Source organism: Felis catus, chromosome B3, assembly GCF_018350175.1.
Source record: "Felis catus isolate Fca126 chromosome B3, F.catus_Fca126_mat1.0, whole genome shotgun sequence".
NCBI classification, from domain to species: domain Eukaryota; kingdom Metazoa; phylum Chordata; class Mammalia; order Carnivora; family Felidae; genus Felis; species Felis catus.
In genome coordinates, this window is record NC_058373.1 from 94,848,163 (window position 1) to 94,867,500 (window position 19,338).

The 19,338-nt window shown below is 33.3% G+C and overlaps 1 protein-coding gene across 2 annotated transcripts in view; it reads right to left on the minus strand.

The window, feature by feature from the left end:
* MDGA2 (MAM domain containing glycosylphosphatidylinositol anchor 2) overlaps positions 1–19,338 on the minus strand; it is an 852,594-nt gene that overhangs the window by 87,476 nt on the left and 745,780 nt on the right. For both annotated transcript variants that reach the window (XM_023255671.2, XR_002743071.2), the window contains exon 10: positions 6,628–6,776. In XM_023255671.2, the coding sequence (XP_023111439.1) occupies positions 6,628–6,776 (149 nt within the window). The remainder of the gene's footprint in view (positions 1–6,627; positions 6,777–19,338) is intronic.

A 19,338-nucleotide genomic window follows, 5' to 3' on the forward strand; every position in this document is an offset into this window, starting at 1 on the left:
CATTCTTGCAAACTTTGATTCAATATCTTATTTTTATCAATAATTTAACAATCTTTCACTCCAAAAGTCTCTTCGAGGTTGCTCATTTTCTATCTCACTCAGGGTCAAGTAAAAGGAAATTTTTCATTAATTTTTCTGAGTAGTATTACTACACAAAATGAAATATGTACAAAGGGCCACAGACTCAGATAAACTCTTCAGGAAATAGTTGGAATTTTCCAAGACAACATAACCTTATTTTGCAAAGGCTTTCACAGAAAAGGCCCTTGGCTTGTCCAGGTCTTTCAAATGCATCCTATTTATTCCTCCTAAAAAATAAATTGTGAAGTGAGTATTTATGGAATGAATGAAGAATATATGTGTGGTGTCTTTCATTTGGAAGATGGAGATAGCCACTTTTTATGAACTGGCATATGGCTTATTTCTTTTCCAGAGCCAAAGAGACCATTAACAAAATGGCTTCTCTACCTTTCTCTCCATTGCCTGCTCTCTTCTTCATCTATATACTTGATGATTTCCAGAACCTTCACTAAAGAGATTGAAGTAAATGGCAGAAAACAAAGGTCATTGTACTTTTAAAAACTGTTTCTCACAAATTAAATCAATATTCAAGTTCTGCCCATTTCAACATTTTCTTAATTCAATTTTTCTCTCTCCCCTTTCACTACTCTAATGTAAATCTTACTCAACCTTACTTCAAACGTTCCTAATTTTCTTCTCTGCCTCTATTATAATATAATTTAATATACTATGTATGATATGATCAGATTAATCTATAGAATATGTCATTTTATTCACGACTTAAGACTATACAGTGAATCCACATTATCTATCAATTCTCCACAGATTTCCCTGGGCCAGTATGAAATGTCAACCTATGTCAAATGGTTCCTCCAAACATCTCTCTCAACGAAATCTGTCCAATTGGCTTAAGTCAATCATACACATTAATCTCATTCTGTCTTATTCTATCATTCATTTTACTTCAGCATCTGTAGACTGCCAGTACTTCTTTACACGAGTTGCTAAAGTACAAAAAGTCATTCCCCATGATCAATTATACTCCATGCTCCTTAAATTTTTCTGTTTCTATCAATACATTAAACGAGGTACTTAGCAATATTAATAACCACAATGGTCATACATATGGTCATTTGTGTATATAATACATTTATAAATTAAAAAAAAATAATATTTATTTTTGAGATAGAGACAGAACATGAGTGGAGGAGTGGGGAAGAGAGAGAGAGACAGAGAATCCAAAGCAGGCTCCAGGCTTTGAGCTGTCAGCACAGAGCCTGATGTGGGGCTTGAACCCACAAGCCATGAGATTATGGCCTGAGAAGTCAGGTCCCCAACTAACTGAGCCATCCAGGTGCCCCCATACATTAAAAATTTTTAACTGCTATGATATAGTATAATATTAAAACTTAAGTAAACAACAATAAGCAATAAATTATTTAACAAAATAACAAAAATGTTTTAAATGTAAGGAAAAATAAACTATAGCTCAGTTTTATGGTCACATGTATAAAAAGTAAAATTAAATTTATAATAAATTCATGTAATAATTATACCAAAAAGTATATTCATAATTAGTGATTTCTTGATTAGTCTATGTTAGTGATTACCATTTATGAAAAAAATTGAGTATAAATCTATAAAAACCAATAAACAAGTCTCTAACTTGATGATCACATCTCTTACCCATACTACTTTGCAGTACTTATTGCTTTTATACTTGTTTCTATGGCATTTTGTACATAGTCCTATTATAGCTCACTTTAACAAGACACTGAGAGCAATGCTTCTTTTTTGAACTCCTGGTAATCGCCATAGGGTTAACTTACTTAAAGTTTTATTGACTGAGTGGTCAAATGAAGATGATAATTCTAAGCATTATAATATATCATAACTTAAAAAAATTTAATGTTTATTTTTGAGACAGAGCATGAACAGGGGAGGGTCAGAGAGAGAGGGAGACATAGAATTGGAAGCAGGCTACCGGCTCTGAGCTGTCAGCACAGAGCCCAATGTGGGGCTCGAACTCACAGAGTGTGAGACCGTGACCTGAGCCAAAGTCAGAAACTCCACCGACTGAGCCACCCAGGTGCCCCTAATATATCATAACTTAAAAAGAACAGAGGCATTTCATTTTATTCAATAAAACATCCTACTTTCCAAGGATGACAGTCAAAAAGCCACATTCTTGTGCATCTCTATGACAGAGTATAAAAAAGAAACTGCATAAAACTTCATAATCCTTTATTATTAAAACTATAGCTGTGTGTGTTTCAAATGCGGCCAAACGATGTTTATGGTACCTTCAGATAACTTAGAAACAGTTTTGCTTGTTCCTTAATTCCTTAGATACCAAGGAAAGCAGACATTCAAATAACCTTTTCTCTTTCCTGTTAAGCAACAAATGAAGCAAATAATTGTGGGGCTAGTAGCTGTCTAAGGAGATTAAACAATTGCTTAGCTGAGCCTAAAAAGTATAAATTAAAGATATTAAGGTTTTGAGAAAATTTTTTCCCACATATTACATTTTTTAACTTCATATGATGTATCTGTTCTCTTTTTAAGTCTCTTAAAGCAGTGATTCCAGAACACCAGTGTTCTTTTTTTCTCAAATACACTGCAGCAACTTCTAAGAAAAGTATATAAGCAATACTCAAATTCGAAGGGAATTTTCATCATATTTAAATATAGACTAAATAATTTAATTGAAGTAATCATCCATTTACCAGAAAGCTACAGAAATGCCAGGTTCAGCTCACCAACTCTATCGAGTTGTGGGTTTAATAACACAGCAGTGATTTTATCACCTGAATTTAATAATAGGTAACAAGGTTTCTAACAGTTTCTGGCTTAAAAACAAAGTAGGGCTCTCTAGAATTGAATTTGCCATTATTTTTTAAGAATCAGATTTGTTTTACAGACTTCATCTAATACAGAAATGTATTACATAATATGTTTGATATAAAAGGGGAGGTGCTCTGCACTAGATAACCTACATATTTTGTGGGTAGAAGAAATTATTTAGATATATATGCTCAAAATAAAAATACTGGCCAAAGAAATAAGTCTTTTTTTTTTAATTTTTTAATTTATTTTTGAGAAAGAGAGAGACAGAGCATGAGCAGGGGAGGGGCAAAGAGAGAGGGAGACACAGAATCCGAAGCAGGCTCCAGGCTCTGAGCTGTCAGCACAGAGCCTGACACAGGGCTCGAACTCAGGGACTGTGAGATCATTACCTGAGCCAAAGTCGGACGCTTAACCGACTGAGTCACCCAGGAGCCCCCAAAGAAATAAGTCTTAAAAAAACAGGAAATATGTGACATAAATTATTAATAATCCCTCGAGGAAAAACTGGTCTCAGAATCAAAGGTATAAATGTTAGTTATTAGGGAAAAAAAACCATTTTAAGCCATTTTAATCCATTTATAAAATCCATTTGGTTGAGGTTACATTCCTAGCAGTGTTTATTTCAAAATCATGCAAGTTATATTGATTATATTCAAAAGCTCTTGATTCAAGATTCTGTGATAGCTTGGGGGATGAAAAAGGCCATTTGTATGTAATATAAAATCTTTATTACAGTGATCATCAGATCAGAATGCAAGAGTGATTTCTGTTAAAAATGCTGGTATCTGTGTCTTTAAAAATGTTAATACCTAAAGGTACATGCCAATGAAAGAAGAAATCTAAATTTTCTAAGACAATATAGAAAAATAACTATATTTTACATTAATATCTTTGTTTCCTTTTATTAAGCAGGGGATATTTTTAAAAGTACTCTATCACTTTCATTATATCTAGAATGCCTTTCCCAGACTATGGCTCATAACATCAGAAATACATTTTCCTGTAGTGGATGGCATGAATCTCACAAACTTGGAAAGAATAGTATTAGCAGCAGACTTACTGATCTGATCAAGAAGGCTTTAAACTAAGACTCAAGGTGGAAGAGAAAAATGTGAATCAGTAAAATGGATATTATGGAAGACAAGTTTGAAATGAAAATAAGACAAAGGGACAAAATTGTCTAGAAATTAATTCGTGAAAATCATGGTTTGGAATAATACTTAGGCCTAGGATATACAGTATACCGAATGCAACTAAAAAATAGTAGGCATGTTAAGGTCATAAAATGCCCCCCCTTTTTTTTAACTCCTTACACAATTCTGGTAACTGAATGTGAGAACTCCAACCGATGTTTATGTAAGGAATGCCCCACACAAGGGAAGCTGGCCTGTGAGGCAAGTGTGGAATGCATTCCACTCCACATCCAATTGCCCGAAAGGTATCATTATATTCAATTTACAGGGTAGGAATCTAGGTATAGGTATGTTCAGAAATCTGCTCCAGGTTATATAGTTAAAAAATGATGAGGCTAGATTGGCTAGAATTGGAAGCCAGATATGTCTGGAATGCATAATTTGAAAAAAACATAGAGGAAATTTATACACACATATACACTCTTAATTTATTCTAGAGTAGCAGAGTAGGGGGAAATTGTCTAATTTGTTCACAAGGAACACCACAGTGACTAGGAAATGTGTATCAGTGCACATCAGAGAGTTATATACTAGTTCTATGATCCAGATAGGTAAAAATAAGAATTTATAGGAGATGCTAATGTAGGAGAGGAAAATCTGAAGAGAAACTGCCATTGGAAAATAGGGTAGCAATCATTGTGAAACATAATACAGAAAGTAGTTTATTAATAATGAGTACAAGATGTGGACAGAAGGAAGGGCTTCAATTAGTTGGATCCCTCTTAGAAGGAAATCTGATTCTGCTCAAATCAATTTGGGAGGAACGGCTCTAATGGTAACTGCTTTTCTGTTAAATCTGACTTAGAGAGAAGGTAGCTGCATACACAGTGGAGACATTGGGAATGGAGGTTTTGAGAGACAGGAGAGTAAAGGAAGGTAATGATGAGCAGAGTTGGGTAAATTCTGCAGACACAAAATAGGCAGCCCTTAAGTTTACAGGAGCAATGGGCCATTACCCAGATACTGTAAGAAAATACATCTGAAGAAGAAAGTAAGAAACTAAAGATGAAATTCTGACTTTATCATTGCAAATAAAGTTATAACCAGAAAAAAAGGAAAAGACACCTAAGGAAAATAACAATTTTACAAATAACAATTTGTATTCGGTTCTTAGATATATCAAAATACAGATAATGAAAGATGAATGTGAATGACCAAATCAAGTGGTAAGGACTCAGAAAATGAGTTGACATGTCTAAAGTCAAGAATGCCCTAAGATGCTGTAAATATGAAAGATCTAAAAATGTTAGCTTAAGAAAAAAAAAAAAAGAAAGAAAAAGAAGTCCACCAGCTGAAGGAAAAAGAACTGTTAACCTTTCTTGTTTATATTTTCTTTATTAGGGAAAATTGTCATCACATTAGAATGAGTAGAACAAACAATTTCGATATACGTTTGGGATTTACTCAGATTTCCTTAGGAACTGAAGCAAAAGGGGAATAATAAACTTTCTCAATGATACCCTGCTGTCTGCTCTATCAGCGACCTATGAATACTTAGACAAGAAAGTGGCAATTTTCAAATGCCAGGATGTATTTACTAGAAAAAAGATTCTTTTATTTTTTCATTTAGATTAGATTAGACAGGAAATACATGAATATTCAACTCACAATATATCTTAATTTGAATAATGTATCTTACATAGTCTTTTATTATAACTTTGTGAACAAGGTAGAAAAACACTGGTTTTATGATAATACAACTGAGGGGATTAATGATGGTTGATCAATCTTCTCCAAGCAAACTTTGTCCTTTCTGTTGTGGAAACTCAAAATGCTATCCTGTTATTTCATCAAGGAAGTGGAATAACACTTTACAAGTCTGGGGATAATATAAAGTTGTGAGGGACAGCTAATAGATTAAATAGTCATCAAATAACTCTTCAAAAATGTTTTGTTATGTTGAAACAGTCACTCCAGATAATATAATATGTAACAGGAATCAATGTAAAGACCCACATTTAAATTTCAAAAATGTCATTTACACCAACAAGGGATAATTTGGTTTAACGATGGTTCACTTGAAAATATTTATTTTCACATAACCCATAATCTTTAGCTACTTTAGGAAAACATACTTGATTGTTTTTTCTCATTTTACTAAAATATTTCTATTCTTCCAATATATTAAATTCACTCTTAAAACATCCTCTCTATGTACTTTGAAACCTTTAGTGTAAAAATAACTAAGACTTCTAACTCCTTAGGAAACAAGACAAAGAATTATGCATTATAGGTAAGTGTAAGCACATCTTATATAAGTTTCTTTCATAGCAGTAATACAGTGTAATTTCTATAGCATATCTAGTGATGAAGGATTTCAGAAGACTCAAAGGATATCACTTTAGAATGTCTGCTGTCACAGCAGAAAATGCAAAAGTTAATCCAAACATTCGTAAAAATTCCAAACAATTCTATGTAAAGCACAATTATCTTTCATATGGAAAAATATATTCTGGAATTTATGCAAAATGATTAAAAATTTAGAGCAATAAATCATAATAACAAGGTCTTCACAGAGAACCACAAAGAGAGAGAAAAAAAGGCACCGAATAAATTTCTTTCTCACCTGCCTAATACCCAACCGGTATGCAACAATCCGATCTACTGCATCAGGATTCATTTGTGTCCACTGTAGACTGTAAGAATAAACACGGTGTCTGTTCTGCCACACAGGATTGTAGGTATCATAATAGAATTCTGGAGCATAGGCCTTTCCTAAAAATAGAAAGAGTGCTTAAATTTAATGATGACACATTAAACATGCATATTCTTTTTGACCCTCTTACCACATTCTACCATGTGTGCCATGAGTAATTCTTCTACTTGAAAAGTTGTATTATTAAAATCTAATCAACTTTCTGGAGAATTCTGAGCATAGATACAGGAAGATTTTCTGGCTGATTAGATGAAGAGCATGAGAGGAAGAGAAGAATCAAGGACAACTACAAGTTTTTGGCCCAAGGAAGAATGGAGTTTCCATCAACTGAGATGAAAACCCACGGGAGGATCAAATTTGGGGGCAGAACTTCAGAAAGTTACTTTTGAACAGTTTAAATGATACAAATGGAGTCATCAAGTGGGATATACTAGTCTCGAATTCAGGAAGGGGCCAGATTAGAGCTATATACTCTTGCTAACCATACGCATATAGATAGATTTTAAATTGAAAGCCATGAGATTGATGAGGTTACCAAGGGGTTGTGAATAGATAGAGAAGATGACTAAGGCCTAACCCTGGAGCAATCCAGCATTAAGAATGATGAGAGAAGATAACCCTGGCAAAGTGTGAGAAGGAATAAACCAGTCAACAGGAGGAAAATAAAAATTGTGGCATCCAAGAAGTCAAAAGTAGTATTTCAGCAAGTGAATGATCAATTCTGTCAAAACAAATTAGTAAAAATGAAAATCTGTGTTTATATTGTGTTTGGTCAGTAAATTTGAAATTGCCCAAACAACACAGTGACATAAGAACTTGGGCCAATAACAAAGAGGCTTTTATTTAGATTTTAAGAATATCTGAAGTGCATAGAGTGTATATAACATATATAAACCATCTTTTTTTTTTCCAAGTTTCAAGTGGAAAAATGTACAGACCACTTGGAATGATAGATCCAACTCCTGATATTCTGAAAAACAGATTTTTTCATACTTCATTATTTTTACCGATAATGTATTTATTTATTACATCAACAACATTAAAGGAGATCCTATTAAATGCCATGTAGTATACTAAGCATTAGGGGCACAATGAACAAAGTATGGCCTCTGTCCTCATAGAAAATACTAACATTTTCTTAGACTTTTCAAATAACTTTGCAATTCCTACTGAATGATGAGTTAATAAGTTGTACATTTATCATCCCTCATTCAACATCTTTTCTGTTTTTTATTTTATAAAAATTAAACATTAAATGTCCTCCTGGGTTTTTCCTCCTGGGTTTCTTTCTGTTGGAACTTCTATTACCTGGTTTTTCATATTTCTTCATCACTACTCATCTATCATCTAATCGTTGCAGAAGAGCTGGCCTGTAAAAATTTTTTTAATGTTTATTTATTTTTGAGAGAGAGAGATAGAGAGTGAGTGGAGAAGGGGCAAAGAGAGAGAGGGAGACACAGAATATGAAGCAGGCTCCAGGCTCTGAGCTGTCAGCAACAGAGTCCATCGCAGAGCTCAAACTCACAAACTTTGAGATCATGACCTAAGCCAAAGTTGGACACTTAACTGACTGAGCCACCCAGGCTCTCTGGCCCATAAACATTTCTAAAGGATAGTTAAAAAATGGGTTTTGCCCACTAAGAAGAGAAGTGATAGTCTCTATTACCCCAGAGATGTTCACCAGGAAAAAATAGCATCGGGTGAGCTGAATTAGATTTTTGATACTTTTACCAGCAAAATTACATGGAATCAAATATCTGAATTTTAGTAACCAAGCCTCCCACATCAATATTCTGTGACTTAAAAAAATGTTCCGTGAATATTCATTCAGTTGAATTGGAAATGAATTAAAAAGGAGGTCTCCTGCATAGAAGGAACTCTCTAGAAAAGAGCCATCACATTCACTTTATTGCTTCTTTTATCTTTTTATGGTATTTTTACCTATTACTAAGTGATAGCACAAATTTATTGTTCGCAAGACTTAAGGGCAAAATCTAGGTGGAAAATAATGCTCTGAATGAAGAAATCAATACCCAAAATGTGTCTGGCAACTTTTATTTGAGACCAAATTTCTCAAAATGTTATTGAGGACGTGCATTTAGTAGTACCTTAAAGAGCTAGGGGTTTTGATTAAAAGTAAGCATCCAAAGTGTAAAAATGAAGCAAGTGAGCTGCTTAAGTAAGTAATGCAAACCTGGAGTGTTTTCATTAGAGACTAGTGATGATTTAATTAATGAAGTAATAGTCTCAGTAGGGTTTTTTTTTTTTTTTTTTTTTTTGGAGGGGGGGTGCTTTTGTTTTTTAACCAAGGGGGAAATGCAGCGGTACTAAATTTAGTTCTAAGCATCACTGTTTATAAAATGAAGGACACATTCAAATGGAATGAGTACACAGAGTAGACTCGCAAACTGTGGCTGTTTAGCATAGAAAAGGACAAAAAAAAATCTCTCAAAAAAGGGCAAATGCAGTTTTCTAAGAGTTGAAATTCTATCACAGAGAAAGAAGATCAGACAAATTTTAACAGATCTATGAAATAAGATGAATACCAGCAGGTAGCTATTAGAAGGAAACACATTTTGATGTAGAAATGTTCTCCCAATCCTTTCTGAATATGGAATGATCTACATCATTGATTTATTTTCTCTTTGCTAGAGGTATTTAATCAATACCAACTAATCATTTAGCAGGTCTGAGATGGTGACTAGCCACAGGGTGGCCCTTAAAGTACCACTGAGTCGCAGATCTATTGGGTGCTATGAAACATGTGCCTGCTGTTTATTGTATTACTTTAACTGTAGAAATCATAGTAATTTACAGATTCCATTGCATGTTTCTATTGTCTGTAATATAATCCTGTTTTTTGTTTAGTACCAGGAGGGTAACAGGCTGTCTGTCATAAATGCAAATAGCCATAATTCTAGAACTCATTGTTTACCTAAATAAATACTTTTAAGGTTATTGAAGCAGTTAGACCTTGAAATTAAGAAAATCCTCATGATCCTATGAATAATATGAATTAATCAAGATCTATTTTCAAGATCATCTAACACTCCAAATAGATCCAAATTTCAGTGTAAAATTCCATCATCTGTATATTTAATTGCAGAATATTATAAAGGCTTTCCAGAATATTTTCAAAAATATTTTATTTGCATTGATATATCTGTATTATTGTGAGTAACATAATATGCAGTCATCTTTCATGGACAATCAGATTAGAAAATAATTTAGAAATGGTCTGTTCCAATATCTCATATGACAAGAGATTTAGGAACAAAGAAATGGTGATGATGTATGAAAGTTGATATAAATAAAAAAACAAATAAAAAAGGTTCCATTACAAATTTTGACTTTGATTTGTGAAATTAAAAAAATAGAGAAAGTTTTATTTTAATTAGTTTTATGTTTTTACTTTTTAAATTTTAGTTGAACTGCACAACCTTAGAATTAAAGATGAAAAAGGTTTTTGGGGCGCCTGGGTGGCTCAGTTGGTTGAATATCTGACTTAGGCTCAGGTCACAGTCTCACAGTTCATGAGTTTGAGCCCTGCGTTGGGCTCTGTGCCCATAGCTCAGAGCCTGGAGCCTGCTTCAGATTCTGTGTCTCCCTCTCTCTCTCTGCCCCTCCCTCTCCCTCTCTCTCTCTTAAAAGTAAATAAACATTAAAAATGATGAAAAAGTTTTTAGATGGTGCACAATATTGAATAGTAATAAATAATTACTGACAAGAAATCTTGACGAGTTACAGTTAAATATAGATATTATGCTTATGTTTCAGAACATATTTTGTACTAAATCTCTTTTGTATAAATTTTATTGAATAAAATGCTTTCTATTTCATTTAGAGAAATAATTTTTTAAAGTGACATACACACACATTTCTTCTCTGATTTCAGAGCCAATCATATTAAATATTTATACAGTCATTTGTAAGAAGCTCACCATAATACTAAAGAAATACCCTTATAATAATCCTAGACTCTGACAACCAAACATGACATCTGCTGGTTGAACACAGAAAGAATTCATAACATATTTTTTTTTCTTTTTTATTCTGTGGGCATTTTTTTTCTCCTTCTAGCAAGCATGCCAAGAAATTTCCTTTCTCTTTTATATTCTAGTTTTATTTTTATGCAACGTTGTCCCAGTTTAAATCTTTTTAGACTAAATGACCTAGTTCATTATCTAAACTAGCAGATACTTTTTAGATATATTATGTTCATAGATTGTAAATTTTAAAATATTCTTAAAATATACATAGATAAAAATTTAATTGTTCACAATTTTAAATAGAATTTGTATAAGATACATTTACTCTCCAGCAAATAACTTTTGAAAAGTGATTAAATTGGTATTTCAAAATATGATTTTATGCATAAGCTAAAAGTTGAAGATCTAGTAAGAAGCTATAACATGTCACTTTCCATAGCAGTAAAGATAGTTATCTCAGACATAGGGTTACTAGAAAATAGTTTCCCTTCACCAGCAAAGGAAGATGACAAAAAAATTATATTAAATCATCATTTAATCTTTAAATATATATATTAATTTTTAACTTTTATTTATTACTGAGAGAGCGAGAGCGCACATGAGCTGGGCAGAGAGAAGAGGAGACACAGAATCTGAAGGAGGCTCCAGGCTCTGAGCCATCCACACAGAGTCCGACACGGGGCTTGAACTCACAAACTGTGAGATCATGACCTGAGCCGAAGTCGGACGTTTAACCGACAGCCACCCAGGCGCCCCATAATCATTAAATATATATATTAAATCATTGTTGGCCAGTGATAACACTGGAGTGCTTGAGTAAATCCAATACCAAGTTATTTTTGGAAGACATATTCTCAATTTAGACTACAGAGAATTTATCCTAATTAAACCTCAATGGATATGAATTCAGAATACAACATTACTAACAAGAAGACGTTCAACTATGAATGACTAAGAAAACCAATAAACAGCTGAATTAGCCTATAGATAAATAGAAACACATAATAGAATTTATAAATAAGTATGCCCAAGACCATTGAAGAATTACAATAGAGGATGATAACCCAATACTATGGGACCTTCTATGAAAGAATAACTAATATTCCCTACTGGGAACAAAGGTAGGCTTCACAGGGGCATATTTGACATCTTTATAGATCTTAAAGAAGAAATTGTTTGGACAGACAAGGGTGGCTTACGAAGGGATAAAGAAGAGAAGAAATAAAGCATGGCCCTTGGCAGCGAAAAAGGACTATATTATAGATAATATTTTAGAACTATCACAGGATCTGGTATAACGAGCATGCAATGCCCGTCTTTCCTACAAACTCTGCACTTTTGATGAATAGGGATGATATCATCAGCTGTCATATAACAGCTGACACACTCATGTACTCGAATAAGACAGGAAGAATAGGTCAGTGCTAACTTATGAAGCGCCTTGTTTGATATAATAAGATGTTTGATACTTACCATATAGCCCAATTATTCTCTAATTATTTTAATCAGGACTCACTTAAGTAGGAGAAAAGATTTTATATGTATCTACTAATTATCACTTCCCAGAGTGAAAAGAACTCAGTGAAATCAATGAATTGGATGAAAACTAAATTAATAATCAAAATGATAATAATCAAGGAATTTCATAAAAGATACACTAGCAAAGTATCAAAAATAATAAAAATATTAATATGTTTTAAATGTGTATTATCATAAGAAAAGTGGCTACAGAGATTCATGGGAAACTTAAAACACTGATGATGTACTGATTTAAACAAACAAACAAACAAACAAATAAGACTTCTAAATATCAGAAGAATCACAGCTCTGTGCCTGTATGCATTTTTAGTAAAAGCTAACAAACACAGTCAAATCACATTGTGTTCAGACTCAGAAGCCGGCTAAGACTGAGGCCAGTTTATTAGACAGACAGCAAAAATCTATGTAGCTCTGTCATTCCTCCACAGGATAGAAGAAAGAACATGCAATTGTTGGAACCATAAATGTCTTGTCTTCAAATTAGTGAATCTTGAGCCATATTAAAAAGGAAAGAAAAGAAAAAAGAAAATAAAGAAAAAGAAATGATTCTATAGAAATGGAGATTTTTCTGGGGTGCCTGTGAGGCTCAGTCAGTTAGGTGTTCAACTCTTGGTTTCTGCTCAGGTTATGATCTCATGGTGTGAGATCCAGCCTAGTGTCAGGCTCTGCACTGACAGTGTGGAACCTTCTTGGGATGCTCTCTCTCTCTCTCTCTCTCTCTCTCTCTCTCTCTCTCTCTCAAAATAACTAAAATAAACTTAAAAAATTAAAAAAAAGAAATGGAGATTTTTCTAAGTTTTAAATCAGGAATAGGATACAAATCCACTTTACAGCTTTTAACTATAATTGGTAGGAAAGAAGAGAGTGGAGTAGATAAGTGAAAAGCCCTGAGTAGGAAACCAGCAAGAAGATGTTGTTAAAAAGCAAACAAAAAACCCAAAAACATAATTTAAGAAATGAAGAAAGGTGGATGAAGTCAAAACTCATTACAGATAAACACCCAATTAACATTTGTCCTCTGACTGGATACTATGAGTAAACTCCTAAATTTTCAATGTGCACTGGACTGGACTGGACACTAGAGTCTACAACTGAGATGGAAAATGACTGTATGCATCTCATCCTGGAAGAAGAGTGAAGAGATATATTACCTCTTGGTATCCTATCCTTCTGAAAGCTTATTGTTTTGATTCAAAACTATGTAAAAGTTAGTATCTTAAAAATGGAGGCATAAGAAAGAGGACCAAAAAGTTTAATTCTATGAAGTCAAAGGGAAATTTTTTTTAAAGAATCAATATACTAATCTGTGTTACCTATATTTGGTAGTTATATGATATTTAATATTAGGCCTTATCTCATTAAAAGAATGTAATAAAGGAATTACTATTGAATTGATGAATCCTGCGTATTCTCATTTCACTAGAAAGATGAAGAATGGAAACATGGAAAATATCTAAGTAACACTGACAAAAGAAACTTGTAACTGATAAAAAAAAACAACAATTTATCTTAGAATTACAGTGAATGTCACAGCAGCAATAAACTGAATGCCAAGAGTTTTTTCAACAGTGATAACTTGTCAATATGTGTTCAGGAAACAAAAGCATAACTAAATTATACAGCTGTGAAGTCAATGACAACATCTCTCAGTTAATGATTGTTTAGAGTGTGAAAAAAAATTACAAGACATGTAACAATGTATTATCCAACCAAATCATTAAAGTGAAATGCCTTTGTACTTGAGACAGAGAAATGTTCATCCATACTTTGGCTTACTGTGAGAGAATCAATATGTTTTCAAATGACCGGTCATTGTTATGACATTTTTTTCAATAACCTTTTTTAGACTCGAATTAATGAGTATTTTTTTTTAATTGAAGCACAGCTGACACACAATGTTACAATAGTTTCTGGTGTAAAATGTAGTGATTCCACAAGTCTATACATTATGCTGTGCTCGCAAGTGTAGCTACCATCTGTCACCATACAAACCTATTACAATACCATTAACTGTATTTCCTATGCTGTACCTTTTCTCCCTGCAACATATCCATTACATAACAAGAAACCTGTATCTCACATTCTGGATCACTTGTTTTGCTCACCCCCTTACCCACCTTCCCTCTGGCAATCATCAGTTCTGTGTATTTATGGGTCTGTTTCAATTTTTTTAGTTTGTTCATTTGTTTTGTTTTTCAGATTCTACACAGAAGTGAAATCGTATGGTATTTGTCTGTCTTTGACCTATTTCAAATTTAAATAAATAAACACTGCTGGCATAATCAAATCATCTTTGATAGATCATCAAAGAATATTACTAATATAATAAAAGCTGACACAGATCAAAGGGAATAATGTGTGTGAACATCACCTAGAAGTTGACAAATCTCAATTATTAAGCATTAACTTTTCTTGCTTGATTCACATACCTGTGAAGTTGATAACGATTATTAGCATAATCTTAAAAGATGCACGTGGAGAAAATGCCATATAGCAGGATTCTTATGATATGCTCATGAAATGGCTTCATACAATTCATATCCTTTATCAAAATATGTTAGCAGAAAGTATAATACTTAATTAAAAGTATGACTTCAATGTTCTTTTCTTAATTAACAAAAAGCCAATGAAAGAAAATACTCAGACTTATGTGTAAACTTTTAGTCTTTTTAGTTTGCTTCAATAATGTAATTTCACTTGAACATAATATCCTACCAGTTCAATTTTCTTCTACAGATAGTTTTTAGGTCAGATATTTAGAGGAAGTATGTTTATAGAAATTTCTACTTGGAAAATTATTTAACGATAATGACTTCAAATTGTCTAAATTAAAATATTTCACTTTAATGTTTGAAATGCAGAATGAACCCAAGACCGAATTACATAAATTCTTCTAAAAATCATCTTTCAGTGTTGATAATTTAGCTTTTCTTTTAATCTCTAGAAAGGACATTAAAATGATGGCCCAAGAAAACAGCCTCTAGGCCTATTTCCTAAAACAGAAAATGATGATCAGATGCAAAAGCTATAATTTACCAAGAATCCTGTGATTGATTATTAGGAAAGAAATCACTGCTACTGAAATAGGCAACCAGGTAGGGTTGCAGAAGGAATATGGCTTAGAAATTACTTCTTGGAAAAAAAAGGGTCTGTTTTACCAAAACACTAAACGCTCAAGCCACACATATCCACATCAATTGGAAGCTAATATGATACGTTTTCCACTGTAAAAATTCTCCCCCAATGTAAGACACTTTTTGGAGGAGTTCATAATTTCATTTGAGCAAGGATCTGCAATATAAAGTTAACATTCTTTATTAATACAATAAAAATTATTAATAAAGATTGTATACTCAGCAAATATTACTAATGATAGATCCATTTAGTTACTGCTAAGGACTCTTTCACTTAGGTTTTCTGGTTGTCAAAAATAATTATTTTATGAAGATAACTGGTGAAAAAACCTGTCTCTGGAGATTCAAATGGATTAGCATATACAGTTTATTCTATTTATATTTGATAGAATCTATAAAATACCTATCATACAACTGGCAAATAATATTAAATAAATATTAATCTCTTGCTGTATCGCCTCTCACAAAAAAAAAGAGGAAAGAAAAAAAGAAAGTAAACTAAAATTCTCTAGGAAGAGGTCCATACTTGGTTTCATTGTTATGGTTTAGAAGCACAGGAAATTGAAGCAATTTTAGTAGGTTTTTTTTTTTTTAAGTTTATTTTGAGAGAGAGAGAGTTTAAGTTTATTTTGAGAGAGAGAGAGAGAACAGGAGAGGGAGAGACAGAGGGAGAGAGAGAGAATCCCAAACAGGCACTGCACTCTCAGCTCAGTTCAACATGGGGCTCAAACTCACTGATCCAAGAGCCAAAAATCAAGAGTCTGAGGCTTAAGCAACTGAGCCACCCAGGTGCCCCTGAAGTTTTAATACTAAACTGGACAAATTCAAATGAATGCCTATTTATTTTCTTTAAACTTTAAGGAAGCAATACTTCAACACAATTGAGTCACCTCTGACCTAGAAAACAAAATATTTATACAAAGTAGTTATTGGCTTGCACATCAAAAATATATTGTCTTGGGTAATATAATACGCACACTTGCTGGATAACAAACATTTCAACTTAAATGAATAACCCCCTCACTCTAAAACTCTGAATGGACTTTGCCAGAAATGATGACTTCTGGATATGAATAATTTGATTTTTTTTCCGAAATAGGTTTAGACTAGGATCTGGTCCAAAAAATTTAAAAGATGAAACAGTCTGGATTTGATGAAACAGCGCTCACATTTGGCATGTAAATAGGAAACTGCTAAGGGTTTAGAGAAAGTTTTGAAATGAAACTTATAAATACAGTGATATTTTATAAGGAAATATCTAAGTAAATGTTATGTGCATAAAAACCACCTGTTCTAAAGAAAACTAATGTGGAGAGATCCTCCTGAAATAAAGATGACTGCTTATTGATAGAGACACGCATGAAGAAAAAGGGCAAAAGACTCTATACTTCCATTACCCACTTTGTATGCCATAGAGCTTGCCCAAAGCCTTTGCTTACCACTACCCTGTCCAGTATTTGAGACATTATGAAAATTATACATCTGGAGCTGGCATTTTAAAGTTATTCTGTTATAATTTACCACTACAACCATGGACTCATGGAGTAAGAAAATGTTAAGGGATAAAAACTGTATCTCAAATTTATATAGGAATTTACAGTTTACAAATTACTTCCCCAAATATTAACTTATTTTAGTCTCACAGAGGTTGAAAAGGGCCAATATGCAAAAGGATATTACTTGGCTTGAGCTGCGAATCTTGAAAGTTACTAAGAACATCATAATTGCTGAACTAATGTAGACTAGTTTCCTCGCCTGGTTTTCAAACCATCCCTCAAAAAGATCCAAATGAACATTTTCTAAGAAGGCAAGGTTACACCATTCACCTAAAGATTCAAAGAAAGCTGGCTTTCAAATAGAGGATCTGATCCCCATCTTCCTCAATGTATATTATTTCCAAGAATGGTATGATAAAATGAAATTTTTAGAAATCTTTCTTTCTAGAAACATTGCAGGAAATACAAGGCAGAAAGAATACAAAACTATTTTGCTTCATTTTATATTAAAAAGTATTTCATTAATATAACCTTCCAAAACTTTTCCCTTGCTTTTTCTGGAACACCCCTCAAAAGGCTTCTCACATGTAATCCAAAAGCCAGTCATTTCAGGTTTTCCTGCCCTTTCTTTCTTATTCCAACTTCTATCAAAGACACAGTCAGTTCCCTTAAGGTTGTGTACAGTGTGGGGAAATTTTATCTGAATTATGTAACTGGAACTATGTGTAAAAAAGCCCTCTAATGTACAAAATTTTCAATAGAATATGTGTAAAAGGGAAAAAAATCCTACAGACGGTGTATTATTAGAGATTTGATTTTTTGTTGTTGTTCAGTCTTGTAATTTCTGACACTGAAGGATTTTGTGTTCTCTTTATATACTACAAATACATCTGGATAAACACTTTCCATTGGGGTCTTCCTATTAATAACTTTGTAAACCTGCTTCTAGTGTTGTTCTTCCTGATCACAGAAAATATTCTAATTGTGGCTTCTAAAGCATTAGTAGAAAGTTTAATCTAGGGAATAAAACAGTTCTTTCTAGGCTTAAGGAAGAATTGATGCTTGATCTCTCCTAGACAAAAAAAAAATCTTTTTAAGGCACTTTTGGTGTTGTGTTTTGCTATTTGTCAGGCACCATGCTAATCAACTTGCACACATTATGTTTTTTTAATATGTGCAATCCCCTGCAGGATGAGAATATTCTTATCATTTTCTTTCCACAAAAGATTAAAGTGAAGATTAGCAGTCTTAAACAGCTTGCCCTATAGTAAGCAACCTTCCAGTAACAAAGCTACATTCTGAACCCACACTGTCCAAAGTCCTTTTTTGTTCTAACATCCAACATCTTTGGAAATGGTTGGTCACTACCAAGTGTGTCTGGCTGAAGGGGTGAGTTGGGCTGAAATTCAGGCTCTATTCGTCTTGCAACTGCTTCTATCCTGGTATAGGAGCCATATCTGCTTCAATAACAGGAACTTTTTCCCTAATTCACACACAAATACTGTACAGATGGATTTGCTGATAAAATGTCACTTCCACTAATCTAAAAAGTATCCCTGCTTCCCTACTTTGTCTGTTGTGAGTACAGAAACTGAAACTACAATTTACCCCTGGCACTAAACCAGATTTGCCATGTTATATTGTTATCAGAAAGTATTATCAACTCAGGACTTCATATAGATAAGGGTTGACTAAATCTCTTGAATGACAGATACATGTATTAACTAAATATTTAACTCAGGAATAATGAATATACAATAAGCTGCAAATAAGTGTATTCATTCTTTCCTAAAGTTATACATTCCCTAAAAACGTAACAACTCCAAATATCTTAATGCTTGTGTTCATTTAAAGGACCATTGGTTGAGGTATGTGCATGGAAGGGGAACAGATGGATGTGTTGACCCAGTGGCTCTTGGGCTGAGAGAGCTGAATGTTCAATGGTGTACTTATAGACCACATTAACTTCTTGGCAAGAGCTGTTGCTGCACATGTGGGTGGTCCATTGCTGAATATGAATACACTGAATATCATTTAGGCAGGGAGCGAGAGGTGTTCAAGTGAGCTGGAAGAAAGCCCAGAAGCTATGCTGTTTATCTTCTAGGAACATTTATTTTCTTCAAAACATATAACTTGAATTAATAAAGTGGATTTAGATATGAATAAAGGAAACCAGTTATTGAAACTGAATCACTGATACTCTCTAAGAATAACTAAAAGATCTGTGAATATGACTCCTGGCACAAGAAAAAGATTAGAGGATAAATAACTGTTCTTATCATATGGCTAAGAAGCACTGGTCTGGATCTGACCACAAAGCCGTTATCTCTCTGCAGTCAGATCCTGAGGCTTCTAGGAACTGTCATATTGATGAGTTTTTTTTCGAAACAAAGTTCATTAATATGATGAAACAAGTGGATTTCTTAAGTTGTGCTTACCTAAGTAATACAAAAATTTCAGACT